Source organism: Salvelinus namaycush, chromosome 17, assembly GCF_016432855.1.
Source record: "Salvelinus namaycush isolate Seneca chromosome 17, SaNama_1.0, whole genome shotgun sequence".
Taxonomy (NCBI): domain Eukaryota; kingdom Metazoa; phylum Chordata; class Actinopteri; order Salmoniformes; family Salmonidae; genus Salvelinus; species Salvelinus namaycush.
This window is the reverse complement of record NC_052323.1, coordinates 29,175,135-29,196,833: the sequence shown is the minus strand read 5'-3', so window position 1 is coordinate 29,196,833 and position 21,699 is coordinate 29,175,135. Positions and strand designations below refer to the sequence as shown.

Below are 21,699 nucleotides of genomic sequence, written 5' to 3'. Positions count from 1 at the left end.
CTAGGGCGTGGAAGCCCGACGAGCAGGCTAGGCACCCCCGGTTCCATCGGTGGTGACCCAGAGCCGATGCCACTATACCAACCAGAACGCCAGTACTCCCCGATGCTTCGTGTGATGGCTCAGTGTTTCTGTCACGACCCGGTGCGAGAAACAGTCACTAATAATCGTCAGAACCCAGAAGATGAGGCAGACACAGCAGTACTAGAGATGGTGGTTTAATTAAAGAACAAAATCTTCAGGCAAAGAAACTAAATCCACAATGTCCAAAAATAAAGCCAAGAGGCACAAAGTGGAAATCCTCCAAAATACAAAAGAAACTCCACAAAGTGGTAAAAAACAGCAGGGAAAAACAAACCTCAAAAGACTACTCAAATAATACACAAGAACTAAACCAGAGAACCTCTGGAAAATCCAACAAGAGAAATATCTATATAAAACAAGGCTTGGGCTGGGGCTGGGTGCTAACTTACAAACACTGAGCAAGGAACTGAGGAACACACAGGGTTTAAATACTAACAAGGGAATGACCTACAGGTGCAAACAATAATTAGAGCAAGAAAAACAAAAGGTACAAAAAAGGTGCAATGGGGACATCTAGTGACCAAAACCCGAACAGTCATGGCCAAAACCTGACAGAAACAGTGTAGAATAAATTTTGGCGGTGGCATCTTATGAGCAAATTCTTGCTAGGATCACTGGTAGAAACGACAATTCTAGAAGCTGGGCGTGTATTTGTCATGTTTCTAAGACTGGGAGGTTATTACTTCTGCTTGTGAACCCATTTAGTTCTGTATTGTAGCTTGTGAACCCATTTAGTTCTGTATTGAAGCTTGTGAACCCATTTAGTTCTGTACTGTAGTTTGTGAACCCATTTAGTTCTGTACTGTAGTTTGTGAACCCATTTAGTTCTGTATTATATCTTGTGAACCCATTTAGTTCTGTATTGTAGCTTGTGAACCCATTTAGTTCTGTACTGTAGCTCGTGAACCCATTTAGTTCTGTATTGAAGCTCGTGAACCCATTTAGTTCTATATTGTACCTTGTGAACCCAATTATTCCTATATTGAAGCTTGTGAACCCATTTAGTTCTGTATTGTAGCTTGTGAACCCATTTAGTTCTGTATTGAAGCTTGTGAACCCATTTAGTCCTATATTGAAGCTTGTGAACCCATTTAGTTCTGTATTGTAGCTTGTGAACCCATTTAGTTCTGTATTGTAGCTTGTGAACCTATTTAGTTCTGTACTGTAGTTTGTGAACCCATTTAGTTCTGTACTGTAGTTTGTGAACCCATTTAGTCCTATATTGAAGCTTGTGAACCCATTTAGTCCTATATTGAAGCTTGTGAACCCATTTAGTTCTGTACTGTAGCTTGTGAACCCAATTATTCCTATATTGAAGCTTGTGAACCCATTTAGTTCTGTATTGTAGCTTGTGAACCCATTTAGTTCTGTACTGTAGCTTGTGAACCCAATTATTCCTATATTGTAGCTTGTGAACCCATTTAGTTCTGTATTGTAGCTTGTGAACCCATTTAGTCCTATATTGAAGCTTGTGAACCCATTTAGTTCTGTATTATATCTTGTGAACCCATTTAGTTCTGTACTGTAGCTTGTGAACCCAATTATTCCTATATTGAAGCTTGTGAACCCATTTAGTTCTGTATTGTAGCTTGTGAACCCATTTAGTTCTGTACTGTAGCTTGTGAACCCATTTAGTTCTGTATTGTAGCTTGTGAACCCATTTAGTTCTGTATTGTAGCTTGTGAACCCATTTAGTTCTGTATTGTAGCTTGTGAACCCATTTAGTTCTGTACTGTAGTTTGTGAACCCATTTAGTTCTGTATTGAAGCTTGTGAGATAATATTTGACTGTGTGATATGTTGGAGGATATGCTTGGATGTCAGGCTCAATGTTTTAATGCTGTGCAATGTTTTATTACATTTTTTTTTGTTTGTTTGTTCTGTGGATATAAGGAAAAAGTAAATACAACTTTAATAACAACAAATGTAATATAAATGACTATCTCCTGTAGCAATCACTTCTGTCATCATGAAGTGCACTGAGAGGCTAGCTAGGGATCATATCACCTCCACCTTACCTGACACCATAGACCCACTGCAATTTGCATACCGCCCCAACAGATCCACTGACGACGTAATCGCCCGTTGCACTGCACATTCATGACTGCGTGGCTTACCCACATCTCCAACTCTATTAATCAAGTTTGCTTACGACACAACAGCGGTGGTCCTGATTAACAACTACGACGAGACAGCCTACAGGGCGGAGGTGAAGTCGCTGGTGGAGTGGTGCCAGGAAAATAACCTCTATCTCAAAGTTAACAAAACAAATGAACAGATAGTGGACTACAGTAGACAGCAGAGAGAGCACGCCTCCATCCACATCGACGGAGGCCGCAGTGGAGGAAATTCGGGTTGGCACCTAAGACCCTCACAAACTTCTACAGATACACCATTGGGAGCATTCTGTCGGGCTGTATCACCGCCTGGTACGGCAACTGCACCGCCCACAAGCACCCGGTGTCACAGGAAGGCCAAGAAGATCACCAATGACCTCAGCCACCTGAGCCACGTGCTGTTCACTCCACTATCATCTAGAAGGCGGAGGCAGTGCAGGTGCATCAAAGCTGGGACCGAGAGACTGAGAAACAGATTCTATCTCCAGGTCATCAGACTGTTTAACAGTCACCACTAGCTGACATTGCTCGTTCTGATATTTGCTAATTTCTTGCTTTTTAAAAATGTTTTGGTTATTATATTGCTAGATATAACTGCACTGTTGGAGCTAAAAAAAAAACATAAGCATTTCGCTGCACCTGCGATAACATCTGCAAATCTGTGTATGTGACCAATGAACTTTGATTTGATATACTGCTCTCTGTTGCTTCAGCACTGCATGACATAGAATACGTCATCAGATTCCTTGACAGATATGAGTTCCCACCCTCACATCTCTGTATCTCAACTTGTTCAACTCCATCTCAAAGTCACAAGACATCCCCAAAAACAAAAGCCCCACTTTTTTATCAATAACATTTACGTTCCCGTGTGACCACAGTATGTGGGTTCAACCCCCAAAAAAACTAAAGAGTAGAGTGTACAGCACAAAAGCATTTCTGACATTCAGCACGGGATTTGTTCACAGTTCTCACCCTGTCGTCCTGACTGTGGATATGTCCCAAATGGCACCCTATTCCCTACGTAGTTTGATAGGGCTCTGGTCAAAAGTAGTGCACTACATAGGGAATAGGGTGCCAGTTGGGACTCAGACTGTGTGTAATAATGAGGACATTATGGGCCAAACGGAGCCAGATTCAGCAGCCAGTCAGAAAGGCTACTTTGTCGCTAAATCTAGTGAGTAGGAGGGTCACACAACACAGCCTTGTATATATGGCCGTAAAAATCACTTTGCCCTTATAAGAGTAAACACAGACAGAGGCTATATTTGTCCGTCCACTCGGGATAAACAACAACAACTATTAAATAGCAGTCTTGGTCTGGGAGAACTTGAGACAAGGTAAAGACTCTATTCAAAGTATGTATTTATAGAGTGGTGCTTGTTGGGGAGAAAAAGAGATAGACAGTAAACTAGTAAGAGGTAAGAGAGAGAGAGAACTTTGTAGCTTTTCAATTTGGCATATTTATAAATATATGCAATTTTCCTGCCTGAATGCATTGGTGTATGTACAATCTGTCAGGTTGACTTGTTTCTCCATGTTAAAACCCACTGTCCGAGCACACAGGGAAGTGACTTGATTCTAACCTGGTCTCAAATGGGACCTTATTCCCTTTATAGTGCACTACTTTTGACTAGGGCCCATAGGACGCTGGTCAGAAGTAGTGCCACTGTATTGGGAATAGGGTTCCATTTGGGACACTACCTCAGTGTGCATGTGAACTTTACTGAGGTTCAGTGTGATTCTGTCTCCTCGCTATCTCTCTCTGCTTATAAACCTTCCTCACGAACTACGACAGTTCTGTTCCACAGCAGTGTGTATGTGTGTGTGTGTGTGTGTGTGTGTGTGTGTGTGTGTGTGTGTGTGTGTGTGTGTGTGTGTGTGTGTGTGTGTATATATGTATATATGTGTGTATATATATGTGTGTGTGTGTGTGTGTGTGTGTGTGTGTGTGTGTGTGTGTGTATGTGTATGTGTGTGTGTGTGTGTGTGTGTGTGTGTGTGTGTGTGTGTGTGTGTGTGTGTATATATATGTGTGTGTGTGTGTGTGTGTGTGTGTGTGTGTGTGTGTGTGTGTGTGTGTGTGTGTGTGTGTGTGTGTGTTCCACAGAAGCACACCTCTGTGGTTTAACATTACCAATATCATTACTGGTACTCTGAAGAACTTATCCGTGTTTTGAGATGTGCAGATATGGGGCCCTGGGGCAGGAGACCTGAGCCATGAGGAGACTGGTCAAAGGTACACGGGCGTGCACTGAGGCAGGTTGGCAGGGGTGGGCCAGGGGTGGAGAGGCAGGCCTGGGGTAGTGACAGAAACGGACTGGCCGTAGGGCAGTTGGGAAAAATGCCAGATGGGCTGAATTCTCATTATTTAGATAATAATGGAGGCCTCAATAAAGAAAATAATTTGTCTGGTGTGTTAGAAATAACCGGGCTGATTTCTGGTCTCAGTCCGTCCCTGGGTAGGGAGGTGGACGTCAGGAGGGATTAGGGTTGGCTGAAATCCCTTTATGGGAGACGAGAGGAGACTCAGGGGGAAATAAATCTAAACAACCGCTCAGTCACAAAGAGCCCGAACCAAGGTTATAAACCATGACAGCAGCTTTGTCCCCTTCTCTCTTTTTCAATCTCTCTCTCTCTCACTCTTTCTTTCTCTCACTCTCTCTTTCTCTCTCTCCGTGTCTCTCTTTCTCTCTGTCCATCTCTCCCTTTCATTCTCTAACCTCTCTCTCGACCCCCCCTCTCTTTAATCTTTCTCTCTGCCATCCCACTCTCTCTCTCTCTCTCTCTCTCTCTCTCTCTCTCTCTCTCTCTCTCTCTCTCTCTCTCTCTCTCTCTCTCTCTCCGTCACTCTTGCTCTCTCTCTCTCTCTCTCTCTCTCTCTCATCTTAATAATCTAGCTAACAAGGCCGATAGGGATAATTATGACATTACCTATTAGTTAATAGTGATTATTTTGACTTTATCTGTCAGGGTTGATAGTTAGGGCTGCCTCTCAGCTGCTGACAGAGAGCTGGCTGGGAACTACATCGCAGAGAAAAACATAACCTTGTCTCCAGAGTCGGCAGGGACCTAACTGAGATGATAGGTACGGGGCAACAATGCAGGGTGTGTCGTAGAGTGCCCCGAGAAAGAAACTGCGTGGACAGACAGTCACAGTGGGGTCCGAAATTATTGACACCCTTCCTGATTTAATAAAGGAATTAACATCCCATAATGCTTAGGGTCATGTATAACAATACTGGGCAGGCCATTATTTTGGCTACTCTGACTATGCCCCCATAGGATGACAATGCCCCCATCCACAGGGCACGAGAGGTCACTGAACGGGTTGATGAGCATGAAAACGATGTAAACCCATATGCCATGGCCGTCTCAGTCACCAGATCTCAACCCAATTGAACACTTAGGGGAGATTCTGTTGTGGTTCCTGAGACAGTTATCCACCATCAACAAAACACCAAATGATGGAATTTCTCATGGAAGAAATCGAGTTCCAGACACTTGTAGAATCTATGCCAAGGTGCATTGAAGCTGTTCTGGCTCGTGGTGCCCCCAACACCTTATTAAAACACTTTATGTTGGTGTTTCCTTTATTTTGGCAGTTACATGTACATCGTATGCTAAAACATTTTTGGAATTTGTATTATTATATACGAATACAAATTGCTCAGAGAAATAGATTTTGTTTAACAAGTCATATTTTTGTTTCTCAAAAAGGGTTCAAAATCGGTGGCGTTATTCTCGCAAAGTGAGAAATTGAAAAAAAATGTTGACCCCTACCTTTTTGAGAAAAACAAATATTTATAGTTAAACAAAATCTCTTTCTCTGACCAATTGTATTAGTATAAAATCATTTCCAAAATGTTTGGAGCATACAATATAGCTCAGTATTTGAATTATTTACATATTTTATACATTCATTTTTGCTCATCTTTAAACAGTGTGTCAATCATTTCATACCCCACTGTATATATTCTCCACCGAGATAGTGGTATTTAGCTCGCGGATCATTCTCTGGTTTATTCTTCCCCCTCTGTTTTTGTCCTCTCCAATGTAAGGAAGGAGGGAGCAGTGGCCCTGCCGAACACCCAGTGGAGAGAGAGAGAGAGAGAGAGAGAGAGAGAGAGAGAGAGAGAGAGAGAGAGAGAGAGAGAGAGAGAGAGAGAGAGAGAGAGAGAGAGAGAGAGAGAGAGAGAGAGAGAGAGAGAGAGAGAGAGAGAGAGAGAGAGAGAGAGAGAGAGAGAGCTGAATGGAATGTCTCTGATTCTTAATGTTCCGTCTCAGAACACATAACAACATGGAACTTCTATCGTGAGGTGAGTACACATTCTATTGATTCACACACCTGTTATTAGATATTACATTCCTAATACATGTTTTTATATGACATATCTGTTTAATTAACATGTATTTACATGACATACCGTAAATATTTCCTTAAATACTTGACTCATTTAGTTTTATCCCATGGATAAAAGTTGTCAAGTTAAGTTTTGGCTAGAGTCATGAGTCATGTAGCAGGTTAGGGCGTAGTTATAGAGCCAGTGGGCATCAGGAGAAAAACGACAAGCAACAGAAATCTTCTGTCAGGCAGGTGATAAAGGAGGAGGCATAAAATAATGAAGTGATTGAAGGAAGGAATAATCAACACGATCAATTGTCTCTCCTATACACAGCACAGCTCTGTAGCAGGGAATCACTCACTAACAGATAAGCAGACAAACAAATCTTTATGTATTTCATATTTGGTAGATTAATGATAGTGATTTTGGGCCATTTTAAAAGAAGAATGCAAACTTGTCACTCAGTGGTGCTGAACTTTTGGAGTTAGCGAGCCTTGTGTAAGAATGTTACTGATAGGGACAATCCATAAAGTAGCTTATGGATTTTACCGTGGATTTACAAATAGCACGGTTTGCATATAGAAGACTTCATGAAATACATGGAAACTGATCAAGGTTATTGATAATGTTTCTGATATTATACTGCTGATCTTTCAAACTGTGGTAAAGACAGACAGTTTTAAAGGTATTTTCTTCAATGTAACTTTTGAACTTATTAGAAAGTAATGTTCTTGAACATCATGTAGTCAGGAAGGATTCGGTGTTAGGGGTGACCCCCCCCACTGACCCCCCCCCCCCCCCCCCCCCCCCCCCACTGATCCCCTTTTCTCTCTCTACCTTCTCTCATTACATCCCCCCCTCTCTCCCTCCCCCAACCCCTGACCCCAATAGAAGGATGACCTGCCAATCATTGAGCTCCTTTGTACGGAGCTTGTCCAGGAGAAAACCTCTGGAGCCCGAGGGAGAGGAGTCCACTTTCAACCGCTGTCTCACCACCCTGGACCTGGTGGCCCTAGGAGTGGGGAGTACCCTGGGGGCAGGGGTCTACGTTCTCTCTGGAGAGGTAAGGATACAACTTCTTCTTAGTTAACTCATTTATTTTAATTTAACACTGTTGACTTGGTGGCCCTGGGGGTGGGGATTACCTAGGGGGTGGGGATTACCTAGGGGGCAGGGATTACCTAGGGGGTGGGGATTACCTAGGGGGTGGGGATTACCTAGGGGGTGGGGATTACCTGGGGGCGGGGATTACCTAGGGGGTGGGGATTACCTAGGGGGTGGGGATTACCTAGGGGGTGGGGAGTACCCTGGGGGTGGGGAGTACCTAGGGGGTGGGGAGTACCTAGGGAGTGGGGAGTACCCTGGGGGTGGGGAGTACTTAGGGGGTGGGGATTACCTAGGGGGCAGGGATTACCTAGGGGGTGGGGATTACCTAGGGGGTGGGGATTACCTAGGGGGTGGGGATTACCTGGGGGCGGGGATTACCTAGGGGGTGGGGATTACCTAGGGGGTGGGGATTACCTAGGGGGTGGGGAGTACCCTGGGGGTGGGGAGTACCTAGGGGGTGGGGAGTACCTAGGGGGTGGGGAGTACCTAGGGGGTGGGGAGTACCCTGGGGGTGGGGAGTACTTAGGGGGTGGGGAGTACCTAGGGGGTGGGGATTACCTAGGGGGTGGGGATTACCTAGGGGGTGGGGAGTACCTAGGGGGTGGGGAGTACCTAGGGGGTGGGGATTACCTAGGGGGTGGGGATTACCTAGGGGGCGGGGATTACCTAGGGGTGGGGATTACCTAGGGGGTGGGGATTACCTAGGGGGTGGGGAGTACCCTGGGGTGGGGAGTACCTAGGGGGTGGGGAGTACCCTGGGGGTGGGGAGTACCTAGGGGGTGGGGAGTACCCTGGGGTGGGGAGTACCTAGGGGGTGGGGAGTACCTAGGGGGTGGGGAGTACCCTGGGGGTGGGGAGTACCTAGGGGGTGGGGAGTACCCTGGGGGTGGGGAGTACCTAGGGGGTGGGGAGTACCCTGGGGGTGGGGAGTACCTAGGGGGTGGGGAGTACCCTGGGGGTGGGGAGTACCCTGGGGGTGGGGAGTACCTAGGGGGTGGGGAGTACCCTGGGGGTGGGGAGTACCTAGGGGGTGGGGAGTACCTAGGGGGTGATATATGGATACATATCTGATTGTTGCATTTATCCTTTTAAATTTTTTCACCTTTACCTGTCAACACTTTTTAATACTTTAACACTTAGCCATATGTAACACTTTAATGTAACATTTTAACGTAACAATTTAATGTAACGCTTTAATGTAATGCTTTAATGTAATGCTTTAATGTAACACTTTAATGTAACATTTTAACATAACAATTTAACGTAACCCTTTATCGTAACACTTTAAGCTAACATTTTAATGTAACACTTTTACGTAACTATAAACTATAGTGAAGCATAATAATCATTCAGTTTGTGATAAAAACACCACATTTGGCAGATATGTAGATTCATTCAAGAGTGGGCAAAGCTGTCATCAAGGCAAAGAGTGGCTACTTTGAAGAATCTCAAATATAAAATATATTTTGAATTGTTTAACACTTTTTTGGCTAATACATGATTCCGTATGTGTTATTTCATAGTTTTGATTTCTTCACTATTATTCTACAATGTAGAAAATAGTAAAAATAAAGAAAAACCCCTGAATGAGTAGGTGTGTCCAAACTTTTGACTGGTACTGTATACATATAACATATAGAGATTTCGATCCATCGCAGGTTTGACGCCTGGGGGGGCGTGACATCCATCTTACAAGATAATGGTTGAATATATTTAAAGATGTACTCCAACTATTTTAGAACCTTATAAATACAGTAAGAACACTTAAGGGTTAAAAACAGTGTTTTTATTTAGACACAACTGCCAACTTTAAGGCGTAGGCCATTCCAGGAAGTTGGTCTGATGCTGCCCTCTGATGTCAAATTGTATTTCTCACAAGCGCCGAATACAACAGGTTTAGACCTTACAGGGAAATGCTTACTTACAATCCTGTAACCAACAATACAGTTTTAAGAAAAACAAGTGTTAAGTAAAAAATAGATAAGTAAAAAAATTTGAAATAAAATTAACAAATAATTGAAGAGCAGCAGTAAAATAACAATAGCGAGGCTATATACAGGGGGTAGCGGTAATGTGCGGGGGCACCGGTCGAGGTAATTGAGGTAATAGGTACAATACATGTAGGTAGAGGTAAAGTGACTATGCATAGATGATAAACAGAGAATAGCAGCGTAAAAGGGTGTGATTTCATTTGTTTTTGAGAAACTTACCCCAACCAGTGATTCACTTCCTCATTCTCGCTGTGCAGTATGGGTGCTCTGAAAAAACATGAACAAATGCTCCAGAAATAACCAAATATGTCAAACGCTCTCAGTATAGTGATGCAGGTCACCAGATGGTGTACACATTAAATTGTATATAATGCACAATGAGGATGAGGAAGTGAATTGCTGGTTGGGGTAAGTTAAAAAAATAAGTGAAATCGCAAAAACAGTGTCCGGACCGTTCTATAATATTTTAGGGAGTTTCCTGTCACGCCCTGACCATAGTTTGCTTTGTATGTTTTATGTTTTGTTTGGTCAGGGTGTGATCTGAGTGGGCATTCTATGTTGTATGTCTGGTTTGTCTATTTCTATGTGTTTGGCCTGATATGGTTCTCAATCAGAGACAGGTGTTTTGCGTTGTCTCTGATTGGGAACCATATTTAGGTAGCCTGTTTTGTATTGTGGGTTGTGGGTTATTGTCTATGTGTAAGTTGCCTGTGTCTGCACTTGTTTATATTATAGCGTCACGTTCGTTTGTTGTTTTGTAAGTCTGTTTGAGTGTTCTTCGTTTTCGTTAAATAAATAGAGAAGAATGCATTCACTTCACGCTGCGCCTTGGTCCTCCTCTCTTTCACATTACGACCTACGTGACATTTCCCTAGCCACTGGGCTTCTGCATCTGTATTGCTTGCTCTTTAGGGTTTTGGCCGGGTATCTGGAAACTGCTGATATAAAAAGGGATTTATAAAATCAATTTAATTGATTATCCATATCTATTAGGTTGCCAGGACGTCGTCAGGTCCCAGCATCATCATATCCTTCTTCATCGCTGCCGTGGCCTCCATCTTTGCCGGCTTGTGCTACGCTGAGTTCGGGGCCCGCGTCCCCAAAACGGGGTCTGCGTATCTGTACAGCTATGTGACGGTGGGAGAGCTACTGGCATTTATTACCGGATGGAATCTGTTGCTGTCCTACGTCATAGGTAAGATACAACTGCATACTACTTCATTCTGCTTCAGGAGTTTTCCTAACTATGATTTTGGGAGTGAACTATTCCTATCTGATCTACACTCACAGGCCAGTTTATTAGGTACGCCACCCCGTTCACGAAAATGGATCGCTCCTATAGACAGTCACGTGGCTGTGGCTTCCTATATAAAGCAGGCAGACGGGCATCGAGGCATTCAGTTACTGATCGATTGAACGTTAGAATGGGCAAAACGTGTGACCTAAGCGACTTTGATAATGGTATGATCGTCGGTGCCAGGCGTGCCGGATTCAGTATCTCAGAAACAGCCGTCCTCCTGAGCTTTTCACACACGACAGTGTCTAGGGTTTACCAAGAATGACGCAACAAACACAAAACATCCAGTCAGAGGCAGTCCTGTGGGTGAAAATAGCTTGTTGATGAGAGAGGTCAAAGGAGAATGGCAAGAATCATGCAAGGATACAAAGTGAGAAATATAAAGATCCAGTCCAAATATAAAGATCCAGTCCATTTAAAGAATTGTAGGCCCTTTACACTTCAGTGTTGTGATGCAAAAATTCTAGAAAAATGTATAGAATTTAAAAGGTTTTGTCGGACATTATTCATTCTAATCAGACAGGTTTTTTACATGGACGACACATTGAAGATAATATAAGGCAAGTACTGGAAACAAAAAAGCAATATGAAAAATCTAGAAAACCAGTCCTGCTCTTCATAGCGGACTTTAAAAAGGCTTTTGATTAAGTACGACTGGAGTTTATATATAAATGCCTGGAACATTTACATTTTGGAGAATCTCTAATAAAATGGGTTAAAATCATGTGTAGTAACCTTGGTGTAAAAGAGTAAAGAATGGTTACTTCTCAGAAAGTTTTAAACTGTCAAGAGGAGTAAAACAAGGTTGTCCACTATCGGCATATGTATTTATTGTGGCCATCTAAATGTTAGCTGTTAAAATTAGATCCAACAATAATATTAAGGGATTAGAAATCTGTGGCTTATCAACAAAGGTGTCATTGTACGCTGATGATTCATGTTTTCTTTTAAATCCACAATTAGAATCCCTCCACGGCCTCATAAAGGATCTAGATACTTTTTCTAAGCTCTCTGGATTACAACCAAATTATGATCCGTGAACTATATTATGTATTGGATCACACGAAAATACTACTTTTACATTACCGTGTAGTTTACCAATAAAATGGTCTGATGGTGATGTGGACATACTCGGTATACATATCCTGAAAGAAAGAAACGATCTCACTACAATACATTTTAAGAGAAAGTTTGCAAAAATAGATAAGATCTTGCTACCATGGAAAGGAAAATACCTGTCCATTTGTGGAAAAATCACCCTGATGAACTCTTTAGTCATATCCCAGTTTACCCTGATTAACTCTTTAGTCATATCACAGTTTACCCTGATTAACTCTTTAGTCATACCCCTGTTTACCTTGATTAACTCTTTAGTCATATCCCAGTTTACCCTGATTAACTCTTTAGTCATATCCCAGTTTACCTATTGTCTTATGGTCTTGCTTACACCTAGCGACCTGCTTTTTAAATTATATGAGAAAAAAATATTGCACTTTATTTGGAACGGCCAGACAAAATTAAACGGGCCTAATTTATATAATGAATATGAATTCGGAGGGCAGAAATCATTAAATACTGAAGCATTAGACCTCTCACTTCAGTTATTTGAAAAGGAAATCATCCTCCAAATATCGCTATAAATATTAACTATAGAAAGTCGGTTGCAATTTCAATTTAATCCACCAAAAAAGACAGAACAAATAATCTAACAAATATTGTGGTTAAACTCAAATATATTAGGAGGCCTTTTGCCTTTTGATAGGCCGTCATTGTAAATAAGAATTTGTTCTTAACTGACTTGCCTAGTTAAATAATGGTTAAATTAAATAAAAAAACAATAAAAAAAGGTATAATCTTTGTAAATGATATCATAAAGACCACTGGTGGAGTTATGTCATACATGCAGCTAACTAAAAGATATGGAAATGTCTGCTCTACCCAAAATTACAACCAACTAATTGCAGCATTACCTCAAAGAATGGATGAGGAAAGTGGAAGGGGGAAAAGGTAAGGAACTTGTCTGTCGGCCCTGCGTTAAAGACCATCATTGGTTAAAGAGAATTGTGATAAATAAAAATATATACCAGTTTCATTTAAGGACCAAAAATTTGATAGCAGTACCATATAGATGGCAAAATAGTTGGGAAGAGATTTTTGACGTACCGATTCCACGGCACATGGTTTTATGAACTGATGCGCAAACTTCACATTTTTCAATTTAAATAATTATTCGGAATTCTTTCAGCCAACAGAATGTTACTTATATGGGGGATACAATCCTCTCCGCTCTGCAGATTTTGCTGCGAAGAGGCAGAATAATTAGATCATTTGTTTTGGTAATGTCCATATGTAGCTTGTTTTTGGTCGCAGATTCAGAAATGGTTGAAGAATTGCAATATTTACCTGTAGCTAACTCTGCAGATAGCACTACTGGGTGATCTGAGAAGTCATAGTCAATCGATCAATAATATAATAATACTTTTAGCAGTAGTGTTTATTTTCAATTAACAATCTGTACAAAGAATGAGAATATGACTTTTGTGAAACATCACAGCACAGTTTTAAAAAAATATGGCAAATATAAATCCAATATGGATGATGTTAAGAGATAAATGTAAGGGGTTGAATGGAGCTGAAGGTTGGGACTAATAACAACTAATAACAACAAGATAACTAATGTAAAACATACTGTGTTCGTAAAAACGCATATAGGTTAAGAACTCTTTTGAAAGAGCACAGTTTGAAAGATATGATAAATATAAATCAAACCGGATGGACATCAGAAATAGATGGGCGAGGTTGAGTGTAGAGGAAGGACAGGAGTTAAAAACAAACCAAATAAAACTCTTGTAAAATAGACTGCATCCATAAAATGTATATAGTATGTATAAGCTCAAAATACAGGCCTACGTGTTGTTGTCCACTAGTTTACTCCAATTTAGGGAGGGGGGGTAGGGTTAGAGGGTAATAAAGGAAATATATATTTTTTAAGATATGTATATGTACAGTATGTATGTATGTATGTATGTATGTATGTATGTATGTATGTATGTATGTATGTATGTATGTACTGTATGTTTCCCATGCCAATAAAGCCCTTAAATTGATTTGAATTGAGAGGCAGAGAGAGAGAGAGAGAGAGAGACAGAATTTGAACAGCAGTTTTTATTTATCTTTTTATTTCACCTTTATTTAACCAGGTAGACTAGTTGAGAACAAGTTCTCATTTACAACTGCGACCTGGCCAAGATAAAGCAAAGCAGTGCGACACAAACAACAACACAGAGTTACACATGGAATAAACAAAAATACAGTCAATAACACAATAGAAAATAAAATAAAATAAAATAAATAAATCTATGTATAGTGTGTGCAAATGAGGTAGGATAAGGGAGGTAAGGCAATAAATAGGCCATAGTGGCGAAAAAAATACAATTTAGCAATTTAAACACTGGAGTGGTAGATGTGCAGAAGATGAATGTGCAAGTAGAGATACTGGGGTGCAAAGGAGCAACAAAAAATGGGGATGAGGTAGTTGGATGGTGTAACGATTGTTGTTGGAAGGATGGTCGGACCAAGATGCAGTGTGGGGTAGGTTAATATTTTTTTATTTATGATAACCGGCACAAAACAAGAAAGAGTAACAAACGAAACGTGCAGCTTTGTAGGGCTAAAAAGCAACAATACAAAAACAAGATCCCACACACAACAGGTGGAAAGGCTGCCTAAATATGATCCCCAATCAGAGACAACGATAGACAGCTGCCTCTGATTGGGAACCATACCAGGCCAACATAGAAATACAAAAACTAGAGTACCCACCCTAGTCACACCCTGACCTAACCAAAATAGAGAATAAAAAGGCTCTCTAAGGTCAGGGCCTGACAGATGGACTATTTACAGGTGCAGTGATCTGTGAGCTGCTCTGACAGCTGGTGCTTAAAGTTAGTGAGGGAGATATGAGTCTCCAGCTTCAGTGATTTTGGCACTGTGATAGACTGCAACCAATTTGCTCAGTAGAGTGTTGTAGGCTATTTTGTAAATTACATCACCAAAGTCAAGAATCGGAAGGATAGTCAGTTTTACGAGGGTATTGTAAAGACCCTGGGTTTATAAGCGGGGATATCGACAAACATATTGGCACAGTCGATAGTGCGCTGGACTTCGGGCTAGAAGGTCGATGGTTTGAGACATGCTCCCTGCCTGTTTCATTACAGTGTGTTTGGCAGCATGAGTGAAGGACGCTTTTTTGCAAAATAGGAAGCCGATTCTAGATTTAATTTTGGATTGGAGATGCTTAATGTGAGTCTGGAAGGAGAGTTTACAGTCTAACCAGACACCTAGGTATTTGTAGTTGTCCGCATATTCTAGGTCAGAACCGTCCAGAGTAGTGATGATGGACGGGTGGGCAGGTGCGGGCAGCGATCGGTTGAAGAGCATGCATTTAGTTTGACTTGCATTTAAGAGCAGTTGGAGGCCACGGAAGGAGAGTTGTATGGCATTGAAGCTCGTCTGGAGTTTCAACCAGGAGGTGCTACTGTGCTCTTAAAAACAACGGCAGTTAAATTAACTGATAATTAAGAGTCTAGATAGTTGGAGTCATTTACCTAAGGTTAACCAATCACATTTATTGCCTAAACTTAACCAATCACATTCATATCTACCCCTCTAGGGCGCTCTCTGCGCTCTGGGTATGTACGATATGACACAATACAGTAAAATGATGATTCAAAATGAACTCTCTACTCTTATCGTAATCTTCTCATGGATGTTTTTTTAAAACCTTTATTTAACTAGGCAAGTCAATTAAGAACAAATTCTTATTTTCAATGACGGCCTAGGAACAGTAGGTTAAACTGTCTTGTTCAGGGGCAGAATGACAGATTTTGTACCTTGTCAGCTCGGGGATCCAACGCTCGAACCACTAGGCTACCTGCCGCCCCATCTGTATGACACTGCGTGATAAAACGATGAGTACTGATTGATGGATTTACAGTGGAGCACTTTACACACGTATCCGTATATGGGTTGAAGATGAAAAACGGCTCAATTGGAACGTAGTGGGCTGTACTGCGCTGAATGAGGTTTTGACTGACATGCAACAAGACGTTTTCCCCCCATTTCCTCCTGCTAATTGGGCAACTTTTGCAAAAAGAAAATCTGTCTGAGTTGAGGGAAATTCTGTAAATTAAAAGGATTTAATGAAAGATGAGACGTTGAGGATTATAATAAATACCGCTTTGACGTCATTACACCCCTGAGTCCAAATGGGCACTTTTTAAATATCCTAAAACTCATGTCATATACAGTGTCAACATGTATGATCAATATGTTTATTGTTTGACATTATGTCATACCCTGGAATGTTCTGAACCGCACCAAAATGATGATCTGTTTCTCTGAATTGCCTTGTGAAAGCAATCTAAGATCGTATTTTATAACTTAGCTAGTCATGTTGGCAAGAGAACAAGCTTTCAAATCATGCCCACCAGATTGCGATGTATAATGGGCAGTTTTTTGGACCCCATAAACAAGAACAGTAATTGTGTGATGACTGGGATGCAGGGTTGTGTTCCAACAAAACAACTACTCATCTGCCTGCTCTAGATACCCAATGGCAAAGCTACAGTAGGAGAGCTCTAAAAAAGCACCTTATAGTTGAAAACTATAATTACTTAGAAACTGTGGACATGCGTGGCCACTTGGAGACACCAGCTATTCCTCTCACTCAAACCCTTGTAATTTTCTTGTCTTATGTTGCACCTACCCCACATTTTCCAGGAATATTCTTATCATGTTACTGAATGTATCCAGACTATTTTCAGATTTCGTTGTCAACAAATGTGGCGAAAAGTACAGTAAATGTAAAATGCGCATAAAATTAACAGTTTAATGTTTGGATTCAGTCTTGTGTCAGGTGAACTGTTGTGTCCCCTCACCTTTGGTCTAATAATTTTCATATTATCTCTAAACTGTTCCCTTTCAATTGCTACCATGGTTACGCATATGCTTTTCATGTGTCTTCTGTAAGAAACATTTTAATTTAGCCCTATCCATAAAGGCCAATTCCCACCAGTGTAAAGGGTTGATTGATCCATCTATTGTCACATGGCTAATCTCCTCTCGTCATTATCCTGTCAGGGACGTCCAGTGTGGCGAGGGCATGGAGCGGAACCTTTGATGACCTCATCGGCAACGTCATGGGGAATTTCTTCAAAGAAAACCTTTACATGGGCCTCCCGGGCCTCGCAGAATACCCAGACTTCTTTGCTGCTGGGCTCATTATGCTCCTGGCAGGTAAACTAAATCAGATTGATTGACTGATTAATCACTGGTTCGTTTAACAACATAGAGACATTAAAACTGTCTGGTAATGATGATGATGATGATGAACACGTTTCACGTGTTTCTGTCCTGTGAAGGTCTGCTGGCCTTTGGTGTCCAGGAATCGGCAATAGTCAACAAGATCTTCACGGCCGTCAACATCCTGGTGCTTCTGTTTGTCATTGTAGCGGGCTTTGCCAAGGGAGACATCGGGAACTGGCACATAAGTCAGGAGGTGCTCATCAACGCTACAGCGGAATTTCAGTATGCAACCATGTTTGATTACAATACATGAGATATCCTTCATCATACCAAACTTGCTAGAAACTTTAGTGGTTGTTGAACACATTTCTACTGGCGACAGTGTGTGAGCGGGTTTTAGCCGTGGTATTAGCAGGAAATATTAGCGTGAATTATTCAACAGAGGTTTCTGGGAAACCAGGGAAGATTGGGAAAGTTACTAGAATTTTGCAACCCTATATGTATATATATATATACAGTTGAAGTTGGAAGTTTACATACACTTAGATTGGAGTCATTAAAACTCGTTTTTCAACCACTCCACACATTTCTTGTTAACAAACTATAGTTTTGGCATGTCGGTTAGGACATCTACTTTGTGCATGACACAAGTCATTTTTCCAACAATTGTTTACAGACAGATTATTTCACTTATAACTCACTGTATCACAATTCCAGTGGGTCAGAAGTTTACATACACTAAGTTGACTGTGCCTTTAAACAGCTTGGACAATTACAGAAAATGATGTCATGGCTTTATAAGCTTCTGATAGGCTAATTTACATAATTTGAGTCAATTGGAGGTGTACCTGTGGATGTATTTCAAGGCCTACCTTCAAACTCAGTGCCTCTTTGCTTGACATCATGGGAAAATCAAAAGAAATCAGCCAAGACCTCAGAAAACAAATTGCAGACCTCCACAAGTCTGGTTCATCCTTGGGAGCAATTTTCAAACGCCTGAAGGTACCACTTTCATCTGTACAAACAATAGTACGAAGGAGAGATGTCTCCTAGAGATGAATGTACTTTAATGCGAAAAGTGCAAATCAATCCCAGAACAACAGCAAAGGACCTTGTGAAGATGCTGGAGGAAACAGGTACAAAAGTATCTATATCCACAGTAAAACAAGTCATATATCGACATAACCTGAAAGGCCGCTCAGCAAGGAAGAAGCCACTGCTCCAAAACCGCCATAAAAAAGTCAGACTACGGTTTGCAACTGCACATGGGGACAAAGATCGTACTTTTTGGAGAAATGTCCTCTGATCTGATGAAACAAAAATAGAACTGTTTGGCCATAATGACCATCGTTATGTTTGGAGTAAAAATGGGGAGGCTTGCAAGCTGAAGAACACCATCCCAACCGTGAACCACGGGGGTGGCAGCATCATGTTGTGGGGGTGCTTTGCTGCAGGAGGGACTGGTGCACTTCACAAAATAGATGGCATCATAAGGCAGGAAAATTACGTGGATATATTGAAGCAACATCTCAAGACATCAGTCAGGAAGTTAAAGCTTGGTCGCAAATGGGTCTTCCAAATGGACAATGACCCCAAGTATACTTCCAAAGTTGTGGCAAAATGGCTTAAGGACAACAAAGTCAAGGTATTGGAGTGATCATCACAAAGCCCTGACCTCAATCCTATAGAAAATGTGTGGGCAGAACTGAAAAAGCGTGTGCAAGCAAGGAGGCCTACAAACCTGACTCAGTTACACCAGCTCTGTCAGGAGGAATGGGCCAAAATTCACCCGATTTATTATGGGAAGCTTGTGGATGGCTACGCAAAATGTTTGACCCAAGTTAAACAATTTAAAGGCAATGCTACCAAATACTAATTGAGTATTTTAAACTTCTGACCCACTGGGAATGTGATGAAAGAAATAAAAGCTGAAATAAATCATTCTCTCTACTATTATTCTGACATTTCACATTCTTAAAATAAAGTGGTGATCCTAACTGACCTAAAACAGAGAATTTTTACAATGATTTAATGTCAGGAATTGTGAAAAACCGAGTTTAAATGTGTATGGCTAAGGTGTATGTACATTTCCGACTTCAACTGTATGTCCTATATTGTGACCTCTCCAGGAACCTAACCTCCACAGTTAGTGCCTTCGGAAAGTATTCAGACCCCTTGACTTTTTCCACACTTTGTTACGTTACAGCCTAATTCTAAAATTGATTAAATAGTTTTATTTCCCTCATCAATCTACACACAATACCCAACACAATAATAATGACAAAGCAAAAACAGGTTTTTAGAAATGCTTGCTAAGTTATTAAAAATGAAAACCTAAATATCACATTTACATAAGTATTCAGACCCTTTACTTGAGTCTTCTTGTGTATGACACTACAAGCTTGGCACACCTGTATTTGGGGAGTTTCTCCCATTCTTCTCTGCAGATTATCTCAAGCTCTGTCACGTTGGATGGGGAGCGTTGCTGCACAGCTATTTTCAGGTCTCTCCAGAAATGTTAGATCGGGTTAAAGTCCGGGCTCTGGCTGGGCCACTCAAGGACATTCAGAGACATGTCCCGAAGCCACACCTGCGTTGTCTTGGCTGTGTGCTTAGGGTCATTGTCCTGTTGGAAGGTGAACCTTCACCCCCAGTCTGAGGTCCTGAGCGCTCTGGAGCAGGTTTTCATCAAGGATCTCTCTGTACTTTGCTCCGTTCATCTTTCCCTCGATCCTGACTAGTCTCCCAGTCCCTGCCGCTGAAAAACATCCCCATAGCATGATGATGCCACCCCCATGCTTCCCCGTAGGGATGGTGCCAGGTTTCCTCCAGACGTGAGGCTTGGCATTCAGGCCAAAGAGTTCAATCTTGTTTTCATCAGACCAGAGAATCTTGTTTCTCATGGTCTGAGAGTCCTTTAGGTGCCTTTTGGCAAACTCCAAGCGGGCTGTCATGTGCCTTTTACTGAGGAGTGGATTCCATCTGGCCACTCTACCATAAAGGCCTGATTGGTCGAATGCTGCAGAGAGGGTTGTCCTTGAAGGTTCTCCCACCTCCACAGAGGAACTCTAGAGCTCTGTCAGAGTGACCGTTGGGTTCTTGGACACCTCCATGACCAAGGCCCTTCTCCTCTGATTGCTTAGTTTGGCCGGGCGGCCAGCTCTAGGAAGATTCTTGGTGGTTCCAAACTTCTTCCATTTAAGAATGGTGGAGGCCACTGTGTTCTTGGGCACCTTCAATGCTGCAGAAATGTTTTTGTACCCTTCCCCAGATCTGTGCTCTGCGGACAATTCCTTCGACCTCATGGCTTGGTTTTTGCTCTGACATGCACTGTCAACTGTGGGACCTTATATCGACAGGTGTGTGCCTTTCCAAGTCATGTCCAATCAATAGAATTTACCACAGGTGGACTCCAATCAAGTTGTAGAAACATCTCAAGGATACATCAATGGAAACAGGATGCACCTGAGCTCAATTTGGAGTTTTATTGCAAAGGGTCTGAATACTTATGTAAATTAGGTATTTCTGTTATATCTCTCATAAATTTGCAAACATTTCCTATATTGTGACCTCTCCAGGAACCTAGCCTCTACAGTCAACGTGACCAGTATATATGTCTTGTATTGTGATCTCTCCTGGAACCTAACCTCTACAGTCAACGTGACCAGTATATATGTCTTGTATTGTGACCTGTCCAGGAACCTAGCCTCTACAGTCAACGTGACCAGTATATATGTCTTGTATTGTGATCTTTCCAGGAACCTAACCTCTACAGTTAACGTGACCAGTATATATGTATTGTATTGTGACCTGTCCAGGAACCTAGCCTCTACAGTCAACGTGACCAGTATATATGTCTTGTATTGTGATCTCTCCAGGAACCTAACCTCTACAGTCAACGTGACCAGTATATATGTCTTGTATTGTGACCTGTCCAGGAACCTAGCCTCTACAGTCAACGTGACCAGTATATATGTCTTGTATTGTGAACTCTCCAGGAACCTAACCTCTACAGTCAACGTGACCAGTATATATGTCTTGTATTGTGACCTGTCCAGGAACCTAGCCTCTACAGTTAACGTGACCAGTATATATGTCTTGTATTGTGACCTCTCCAGGAACCTAGCCTCTACAGTCAACGTGACCAGTATATATGTCTTGTATTGTGACCTCTCCAGGAACCTAACCTCTACAGTCAACGTGACCAGTATATATGTCTTGTATTGTGACCTCTCCAGGAACCTAACCTCTACAGTCAACGTGACCAGTATATATGTCTTGTATTGTGACCTCTCCAGGAACCTAGCCTCTACAGTCAACGTGACCAGTATATTTGTCCTGTATTGTGACCTCTCCAGGAACCTAACCTCTACAGTCAACGTGACCAGTATATATGTCTTGTATTGTGACCTCTCCAGGAACCTAACCTCTACAGTCAACGTGACCAGTATATAT

General features: G+C 41.8%; 1 protein-coding gene across 1 annotated transcript in view; it reads left to right on the top strand.

Annotated features, from left to right (window-relative positions):
- Positions 1-7,438: 7,438 nt before the first annotated feature.
- LOC120062169 (cationic amino acid transporter 2-like) overlaps positions 7,439-21,699 on the top strand; it is a 21,642-nt gene continuing 7,381 nt past the window's right edge. Inside the window, exons 1-4 of the mRNA XM_039011975.1 lie at positions 7,439-7,606; positions 10,635-10,836; positions 17,080-17,235; positions 17,361-17,538. Coding sequence (XP_038867903.1) covers positions 7,439-7,606; positions 10,635-10,836; positions 17,080-17,235; positions 17,361-17,538 — 704 coding nt within the window. The remainder of the gene's footprint in view (positions 7,607-10,634; positions 10,837-17,079; positions 17,236-17,360; positions 17,539-21,699) is intronic.